Source organism: Nansenia antarctica (assembly GCF_963989245.1).
Source record: "Nansenia antarctica genome assembly, chromosome: 4".
Lineage (NCBI taxonomy): Eukaryota > Metazoa > Chordata > Actinopteri > Argentiniformes > Microstomatidae > Nansenia > Nansenia antarctica.
Genome location: NC_137689.1, coordinates 17,245,480 through 17,255,479, shown reverse-complemented (window position 1 = coordinate 17,255,479; position 10,000 = coordinate 17,245,480). Strand labels below are relative to the sequence as shown.

Below are 10,000 nucleotides of genomic sequence, written 5' to 3'. Positions count from 1 at the left end.
AATTAGGCACGCTCAGCTCAAAGAGGGGTTTAGACATATTTTCTAAAACATAATAGAATCCCAATGCATGCATAAATAATCACGTTTCATCTTCTCAATCACATCAAAGCGTCATTAGGCAGAGGCCTCAGCTGCTAGATCAGACTGGGTTGGTTCAGGCCATGGTAGAGCAGCAGTGTCTCTCAACCCTGTCAGTGTCCTTATTGTCCCAGGTACCAGCACGCCATTGGCCCCTCCTCCTTAACACCAGCTCTGGTGAACTGACTACACCCGTGTCAGGCAGCTAGACATAGAGGGACTGGGCAGGACCGGTGACGGACCTGAGACAATGGTGGAGAGACTACTGGAGAACTGTTCTATTGTAGAAGGGCTGCTGCTGTCTGCTAAGCTGTTCACCATAGGTTAGGTACTACGGATGCAGGAGAGTTCTAGAATAGAGACCCATTCTAGAACCGTTCTGTAGTACATACGTTCTCCCACACCTCTGCTCTGATCTGTTCTGATTGGCATACTGAGGGGTTTTATTAGAGAAGGGTTCCAATGATCCTAATGTAAACATAAATGTTCCATAGCGGTAGACCTATAACGTTACTGCTCTGACGCTGCAGACCTTGGATTTCACTGTCTTTGTTTTAGGTTCAAACAAGTAGATACATATAGTATGGCGCCCCCTGTAGGCGACATTGACCAACTGCGGGGTTTTCTTCTCAATCCATCCGTTGTCATTAACTGGAACCACGTACTGTACATTGTGCACAATGGAGGCTGGGGGAGGTAATAAATGTGCATAATTACAAAGCTGATGTCTGCCTCTGCCTCTGTTTGGTCTTCCAGGAAGCCGTTCCCAATAGGAGACAGGGTGACCTTCTGTGGGAAGAAGTGTGTGTGTCAGCAGTGCTCCCAGTCCCTGGTCAGCAACGAGCCCGTAAAGATCCACGGACCCAGCCGTAAGTACGGACCGCACGCTGGGAGCAAGACTCAACACGAGTGTGGGATCATGCTGTACATTCACAACAGCCTCACACATGCACCACAACATCATGAACAGTGTAGCAATGGGTCTGACCATTGGCTGTATACAGCGACAAGTACTGTACTGTGAGTATACTGTAACTAGCCACTATGAACTAGGTACACTACAGTAGTCCTGGGTGGTGGCAACACAGTGTAAAAGCGTTGATTTCAACCTGCCATTTCTCATTGTCATATTAGTACCTAGACTGGAGCCTGCTGAGCCACCTGCTTCCTCATGTTAACCGCTCCACTGTCCTCTATGAGATTAATTGTGCCTGGTGATTCCCTGACGCACCATGGAGAGCTAGGTGTGTGTGTGTGTGTGTGTGTGTGTGTGTGTGTGTGTGTGTGTGTGTGTGTGTGTGTGTGTGTGTGTGTGTGTGTGTGTCTGTGTGTGGGTGGAACAGGAAGATACAGGCTGTGACCTCACATCAATAACTCTATCAATAACTATAATCTATTAATCTACCTGGCAACAGCCACATGTGCTGCCTGTAATACCCCTCCTCCTCATCCTCCTCATCATCCTTCTCCACTGCCACCGGGCAGACAGGGGCTCATGTCATGACCTACATGGGAGCTTACTTTCATTACACAATCAACAACTACAACAACAACAACTGCCCCCAGCGTCTGGAGGCTTCCTGTGTGAAACATGAGTCCAGGAGGAGGGCTGTTCTAATCTATCGCCATGTCGAGCTGTGATGACATCATCACATGGAGATGATGAACGATCGGATCAAAATGTCAGATGTCAAAGTCAGGCTGAATTTGATTAATCGTATGATATAATAGGCAAGGCAAGGCAAGGCAAGTTTATTTGTATACCACATTTCATACAACAGGGGCAATTCAAAGTGCTTTACATAGGTACATTATTTAAAAATACAGCAAGAGGAGCATAGTAAGAAAATGTAAATTACAATGAATAAAAGCAAATATAAGAAGTAAATAGATAAAACATTTAATAAGACAATAGTTAATGGAAAAAATACATTGATAGAAGTGTTTGTGTTTAATCATAACTGCTGCAAAAAAAATTGAGACATAGTAGCTTCTGTCCTGTATGTAGGATCTAAACCAGTTTAGGGCAGGTTTTTAGTCTATCTATTAGAATGTCATGGTCTACACAGTGTCAAAGGTAATGCTAAGATCTAGTAGTACCAAAACTGAGATTTTTCCGGAGTCTGTGTTTACGTGAATGTCATTAAGGACCTTAATAAGGGCCGTTTCAGTGCTATGTAGCCTGAAAGCCTGAATGAAAGGCATCGAAGAGATCATTTAGGGTCAAATAATTGCTACGTTGTTCATGGGCAACCATTTCAATATTTTTTCCTGTACAGGGAAGGTTTGATATGGGTCTGTAGTTGTTTAGTAAAAATGGGTCTAGGCCGTTCTTTTTTAGTAGAGGCTTAATAACTGCAGTTTTCAGGGCTTCAGGGAAGATTCCTGATGAAAGGGAAGTGTCGATTATTTGCTAAATATGTTTTTTTAAAAGCTTGTAGGCAGGACATCAAGGGCACAGGTGGATGGTTTAAGACGTGACATGATTTTATCTAGGGTCTTGTAATCGACGGTGTTAAATTGTGACATGGTTGTTATGTCCGCCCTATTTGGGGTTGTTAATGGGGACATGTTTTTCATGCCTGACACAGAAGAGCTAGTTTACTAGTCGAGTGAAATTCCTGAGCAATGGGTGTTGGGGGATTTGTTAGTTTGTCAAACGTTCTGAAAATGATGCAGGCATTATTGATATTATTGTTTATGATCTTAGAGAAAAATGATTGTCTGGCGCTTCTTATTTCTAAGTTATAGTTTTGAAGATTCTCTTTATAGATATCATAGAGGACTTGAAGGTTTGTTTTTCTCCATCTGCCCTCTGCTTTACGACAGTCTCTTTTTTGGGTCTTTACAGATGGGGCAGTTCTCCAGGGAGCTTTTTGCTTACCAGAGATGCATCTGGATCTAATGGGTGCAATATCATCAATGGTTTTTGTGATTTCTAAGTTGAAATCCTGTAGGAGGTCATTTACTGAGGTTGAAATAGAAGTTTTGGGGAGGGCTAAGGAAAAGGCCTGTGTGAACAGTACATTGGTGTTTTCATATATCATTTGGAAATAGTCTTAGACATAGTTTGAATAACCGGGAAGATAGATACAGTACGTCAAAGAATATGCAACAATGGTCAGATAGGGCAATATCAGTTACAACAACATTTTAAATATCTAGGCCTTTGGTGATGATAAGGTCCAGAGTGTGACCTTGATTATGAGTAGGGAGGTTCACATGTTGTTGAAGTTCCAAAACATCTAACAGAACAGAGAGTTCTTTGGTTTTGTTGTCCTCTGAGTTATTATTAATAATATATATTATCTAATAATATAATATATAATATAATACATTGGATTTATATATTGCTTTTCTAGAACCCAAAGACCCAAAACCCTGATACTGTACAGTAGATATTGTTAAAGGAAGAATATTACACCAATACATCAAATTAGGATGCCTGAGTTCCTTAGTTGACCTGAGACTGTGTTAAAAGATGAAAACGGTGTGTGTGTGTGTGTGTGTGTGTGTGTGTGTGTGTATGTGTCTTGTGTTCTAGAATGTGTGGGGTGAGTGGGGAATGTGTGTACAGTTTGGTGGTGTGTATCAGAATGTGAGAGGTGACTGAGTGAGTACATTAAAGGATGGTAATGTCGTGAGTTTGGAGAGGAGTAGGACTCCCCATCGCTCACTGACAGCCCTGCGTCTCAGAGGAGTGGTGTGTGTGGGGAAGGGGGGGGCAGGCGCGGTGGCGAGGGCCTAAATGAGAACAAATGGAAGCCTGACCTCTTTCAGGGCGAAGACCCGTCACAGCCATGAATCATCCGCTGCCTAACTCCCTCTGCTCCCTCCGCCTCCCCCACGTCTACAAGTACAGACGCCATTGCGGCTATGCTGCCCTCACCTCCACACACACACACACACACACACACACACACACACACACACACACACACACACACATACACACAGCATCCATTACAGCTCTGCTGCTCTGTTTCAATATTGTTTATGTACCCTCCCCCCCCCCCACCCCTCTCTCTCTCCCTCCCTCCTTCCCTCCCTCCCTCCTTTCCAGACTGCGCGGGATGTAAGGATGAGATCAAACACGGACAGTCTCTCCTGGCCTTGGAGAAGCAGTGGCACGTCAGCTGCTTTAAGTGTCAGACCTGTGGCACTGTGCTTACTGGGGAGTACATCAGCAAGTATGTACCACCATGTGTGTATACAGGCCAGGGGAGGCTGCTGGAGGTAGACATCGGAGGACGGGCTAAGTGTAATGCATGGAATGAGGAATGGTGTGGGAGGCTGGTGGAGGTCATTCCATTCCATGTATTACAATGAGCCCATCCTCTGTTTTCTACCTCCACCAGCCTTCGCTGATATATATAGTATTACAGCAAACACGTAGATTTCCTTGTACTCTCATGTGTATACTGAGCAGTAGCCCAGTAGGTACCCTCATGTCAATACATTTACATTTACATTTACATTTTTGGCATTTACCAGATGTTTTTATCCAAAGCGACTTACCAATACATTAAGTCTAAGTAAGTGAATCATCTATCCATCAGTCATAGCAGGAAAACATAATCTATGCTTGGGCCAGGGGCCATTGGCAGTCAATGCTGCACTTAATATTTAATAAAGACGAACAAACAACAATTGAATACAGTACAGAGTCTTTTCAGCTAATGTTGAAAAGACAAGTGATATAGTGTATATGTCGACAGTATGTGTGTCTGTGTTTCCCAGGGATGGTATTCCTTAATGTGTGTGTGTGCGTGTGTGCGTGTGTGCGTGTGTGTGTGTGTGTGTGTGTGTGTGTGTGTGTGTGTGTGTGTGTGTGTGTGTGCCTGCCTGCCTGCCTGCGTACGCGTGTGTGTTTTTTCCAGGGATGGTATTCCGTACTGTGAGTCTGACTACCACGCCCAGTATGGCATCAAGTGTGAGACGTGTAACAGATACATCAGCGGCCGCGTGCTGGAGGTGAGTCTGACCATCAAGACCTCCGTTATCCCAGTTTCCTGTCCTTAGAACCTGAGAACAGACTCCCTCAGGAAGTAGAGATTCACAAGACGGTACACAGTATCTATTCATTAAGTGTGCGGAGTGCCTATTCATTAACTGACAGAGGAGAGAGGGCAGATTTGGGTCACACGTCTAAATGACATCCATCCTATAAGGGTTTAATGAAGCCTTCTTAAAACACCCTTTAGAAGGCCTACATACCGTACAGTACTGTAGTTGCTCCACACGTCATTGACTATTAAATGTCATACTAGAGAAGGTGGCACAAGGGACGTGGCACTTTGGCAGAGCACCAGGTGCGATAAAAACACAAACTATTACTCCCTCCAGGAAACATACGGCCACAGTTCTTTAATTGCAGATGGTAGCATAATAGCATCTAGCCATAACCATGAACCACACTGGAAGTAGAAAGGCTCACTGATCACACACACCCCCATCAGACTGACCAATGAAACGGAACAAAGAAGTGACTTCGATCACTTGTTTTTCTGGCATCCTCAATGTACCACTTGTTTGGATTTCGGGATTTCGGTCATTTTTGTAATGACTAGAGGAGAGTCACTTTGTGTGCGAAGGAGTCTGTGGGAAAATAAATGATCCCATTATAACAACACCAACGTTTGTATGCAGGAAAGTAAGTGGATAGTTCAAGCAGCGCTCGCTAGATTCTCAAGTTCTAATCTCTGTGCATATGATTAACGCAGGTTGTGTTGAAATCAATGCGGGCTTCCTGAATGTGCTGAGCGCGGAGCAGAGAGCAAAATGTATTCAGACTGCGTGCCGTCAAGGGTCTAAAAATAGCGCTCCTTTTAATGCGCTGTCATCATCGCTAAAACATGAGGGCCTTGACAACAGCTACACCTGAAGGTGGGACGCACACTTAACCTTACTGAAGAACAGAGGAGAGGGGGATGAGGTGGGATACACTACCGTACTGAAGACGAGAGGAGAGGGGGATGAGGTGGGATACACAACCGTACTGAAGACGAGAGGCGACTGGGATGAGGTGGGATAGACAACCTTACTGAGGAGGAGAGGAGGGAGGGATGAGGTGGGACACTCATCCTTACGGGGGAGGAGAGGGGGGTATACTGTAAGCTGAGGGAAATAGTGAGTACCTTCAGGTTAGTGTAGTCTCTGTACAGCAGCTGCAGGCTCAAGCTAGACCGCACACACGCTAGTACTGCTAGTACGGCTAGCTTTTTCTCAACATTTAGACAATTACTGTTTTTCTCAATCGCTTACACACTAACATCGGAACTTGAGACAACTTGGCCAGCGAAGAGGGGAACATCACCATGTGCGCAGCTATAAATCACCAAGGCGTCCTCCATCACCATTCAACCCTTGGCCCCTACGATAGTGCTCCTCTCATCACTTTCCTGGACACACGACACAATAGCCTCACTCCAGCCGAGCAGATGGATAGCCCAGAGCATTCCAGGTTTGTTGTCATCTGGGACGACGTACGTTTCCACCGGGCTGCTCTGGTCCGCAACTGGTTCATCGACCACCCGTGTTTTTCAGTTATGCCACCATATTCTCCATTTCGCAACCCTTTTTTTCAGCTTGGTGTTGGAAGGTATATGAACGCCACATGGGTGCATAGGGAGAACATTGTCTGTGATGTTGATGAGGTCCTGCAGCCAGACAGAAACTAAATGATGCAGCCTAATTTCCTTTTTCTTTACAGTATATGCAGGTTTATTTTCTGTTTTTCTATTGTTTGTTCTGTATGAAGAACATTTTACAAATCCGACTGTGTTTGCTTGAGATGTATACAGTATTTCAGAATAAAATAAACATTCTATTCTTGTATTTGTGTGTTTTATATTTGAGTATGAACACATAACAGTTTATAACAGGCTACGTATGTAGTGTAACACTGAAAATGCAAAAAGCCTACTGATAATCTTATCATAGTACTGTTTTCCGCTGATCATTGTGTTCTCCATTGAGCATGTCAGTGTTTAATTGGTTCTTAGAAGTGTCTATTCATTTGATGGTGTGTGTTGACAATATTTCATTTTGAGAAGACATAACATTATTTTGAATACAGTGTTTGCTTTTGAGAGATTTGTGGAGTTGTGTGTGTGAGTTTTTGCATTTGTGTTAAGAGAAAATGAGCCATGCTTTCATAAAATGTGTTAAAGCGATAGAGAAAAACTGTTAAAGATCTGGCATGTACTGTTGGCAGAGATCTCCCCCACATAGACTTCATCCTAAAAGGAATGTCAGAGAATAGTTTTGTGAAAATGTAATGAGGTACTCAATGTTATGTTCAGCCACCTGCTTGTCAATCAACTCGGAGACCGTTGTGAAAACGTTGTCTGTGTCTGTGTCTGTGTGGAGTGTATAAAAAGCAGTGAAAAGCACAGCTGGTACACTGAGAGTCTCGTTGAAACAGACTCAATTGCTGAGTGATTATGAAATTGCTGTGGAAGAGAGCTGTATTGGTATGAGTGGCCAATTATTCGCGTTGTGTCTGAGTACCAGCCATCATCACTGACATACTCCCCTCTCCTCTTTTCTCTCCCTTTTTTGTGTCTTTCCTCCTCCTTCCTTAAATTACCTCTCATCATCTGAAATGTTCTCTGATCCTCTCCCAATGATGTGTTCTTATCTTTTCTCTCCTCTCTCTCTCCCTCCATCTGTCTCTGTCCCTCCTCCCTCCACTATCCCCCCCTTCTCTCCCTATCCCCCCTTCTCTCTCCCCCCTCACCTCTTTCTCCCTTTGGTTCTGATTTCTCTTTCTCTCTCCCTCCTCCCTTCTCTCTCTCTCAGGCAGGAGGAAAGCACTACCACCCCACCTGTGCCCGTTGTTCCCGCTGTCACATGATGTTTAGGGAAGGGGAGGAGATGTACCTGACAGGTGAGGCGAACAGTGTTGCCAAAGTGTTGTCTTCTGCAGCTCAGTTGGTAGCTCATGGCCCTAGCAATGCTAAGGTCGTGGGTTCAACTCTCACTGGGACCAAAATGTGTCGTACCATTCACTGTACCGTAAGTTGCTTTCGATAAAGGAGTCAGATAACTGGCTGATAGAGGATAGGTCATTGTTTCACAGCATTAACCAATACAAACGTTTTATTAACGTTTTCTTCTGTTGATTGCGTCTGTTGTTTAAGTCGTGCACCTTTCTAAACTATGCGTGCACTAAGGCCAGATCTAGCAATCGACACCTCTCTTCTAGGCCCTCCTCAGCTTTCGACGGAGATTAACTCATACTGTATGGCATACTGTAAGCATCTAATGTTCATTTGTTCTTGGAGGGATAACCCTAGAAATCCTCAAGGCACTGTAAAATCCCTTCACTCAGTATTGAAACAATGAGGAGTTCTTCCTATGTTAACACAACTAGTCATTAGGGCTTAGGCTACCATTACTTTGAAACAGTGATATAAACAGTCTCCCACCGCTATTGATCAAAGCCAGACCGTAGCCTCCGTAATTGAATAGGCTGCTCTTAAGTGAATGTTCCGTAGAGCTACAACGCCTCACAGTAAAGAATGTTAAAGTGAACGATCTAGACATAGATTGATTGATAGATTGACAGACATAGAAACAGACATAGAGACAGACATAGAGACAGACAGACAACAACAGACAAATTCAACAAGGCATTGAAATACAGCATTTCAATAGTGCACTTAAAAATAACCGAAAAATGACATTGAGGACCACTACAATCATACATGTTCTATCCAATCTACTCTCAGCTTCATGATATGATTTTTTTTGCCCTAGGGGTCAGAAATGTTGGCTCACACCACTCCACATCATTAACATGCTCCTCTCAATCATGGTACAGAACCAGTACATGTATACATTAGTATATTAGCACCGCCCCGGTAGCACCAGTAAAACAATAGATTAGCATATTAGCTCGGCGGCGGTAGCGTCATTGAAAAACCCGCATTAGCATATTCTAGCTAGCGCCACCGTGGGGCCCCAGGTGCAGCAGGATCCTCAAGGTTATGTGGTTAGTCTTCTCCTATAAGAGTACATTTAAAGGGGACCCTGAGGAGTGAGTAAGTGAGCGAGAGAGAGAGATGGGGGGGCTCAGAGGCCTACTCCATTACCAGTCCCATAACAAAAGCCCAGGGAATCAATCCTTCTCCTGGATAGATTACACAGCATGGCTGGAAGGAGAAGTGCCATGTTGTTAAGGGAGAGGTGCTGCTGGAGTATTGTACATGCTGATTGAGCTGAGATTGACTCTCAGAAGTGGTGCGTTTCCTTTCTACTCTATGCTTCCTTACAACGGCCCTCAGCTGTGACTTTATTCCCCATAAAGCATGGCCCGTCGTGCCTTATTGCTTAATACTGTCGCTAAGATGCTGTAACCGAATCAATCAAAAGCAGAGTTACTGAGTAGGCATCCAATATGAGGAGGACTAGTATGTAGTTGCTCTCCTTGCTTGACCGTGTAGGAGAAGATTTTGACGGGTCGACAGCACATACGGAATATGGACCTGGTCCAGGTAGATGGGTGGTGTTGATCATCATATGTATTCGGGTGGAATATTGATTCCTAGCCTGTTGAGAGCTCCTGCTCCATGGCCCTCTGGACCTGATTTATAGGCTTGATATCAACTCTAGATTAAAGTCATGAAAGCTTAATTGAATTGACTGGAAGCCAAACGCTGCATTTTCTACCTCCTTCCCGCAATGCCTGGTGAGGAAAATGATACTCAGCCACTCAGTCCCATGTATAGCATTGCCCCAGAGTGTGTGTGTGTGTGTGTGTGTGTGTGTGTGTGTGTGTGTGTGTGTGTGTGTGTGTGTGTGTGTGTGTGTGTGTGTGTGTGTGTGTGTGTTGGCTGGGGGAAACCGGATGTATGAGATTGAAGCTGTATACAGAGTGTGTCATTATCATTATCAGTTACATACTGTATGCACTGAG

At 44.4% G+C, this 10,000-nt stretch overlaps 1 protein-coding gene across 1 annotated transcript in view; it reads left to right on the top strand.

The window, feature by feature from the left end:
* The window catches only part of ablim3 (actin binding LIM protein family, member 3), a gene marked incomplete at both ends in the record, with an annotated part of 63,463 nt that overhangs the window by 33,349 nt on the left and 20,114 nt on the right, over positions 1 to 10,000 (top strand). Inside the window, 4 exons of the mRNA XM_080529128.1 lie at positions 835 to 947; positions 4,142 to 4,268; positions 4,959 to 5,052; positions 7,882 to 7,969. Coding sequence (XP_080385254.1) covers positions 835 to 947; positions 4,142 to 4,268; positions 4,959 to 5,052; positions 7,882 to 7,969 — 422 coding nt within the window. The remainder of the gene's footprint in view (positions 1 to 834; positions 948 to 4,141; positions 4,269 to 4,958; positions 5,053 to 7,881; positions 7,970 to 10,000) is intronic.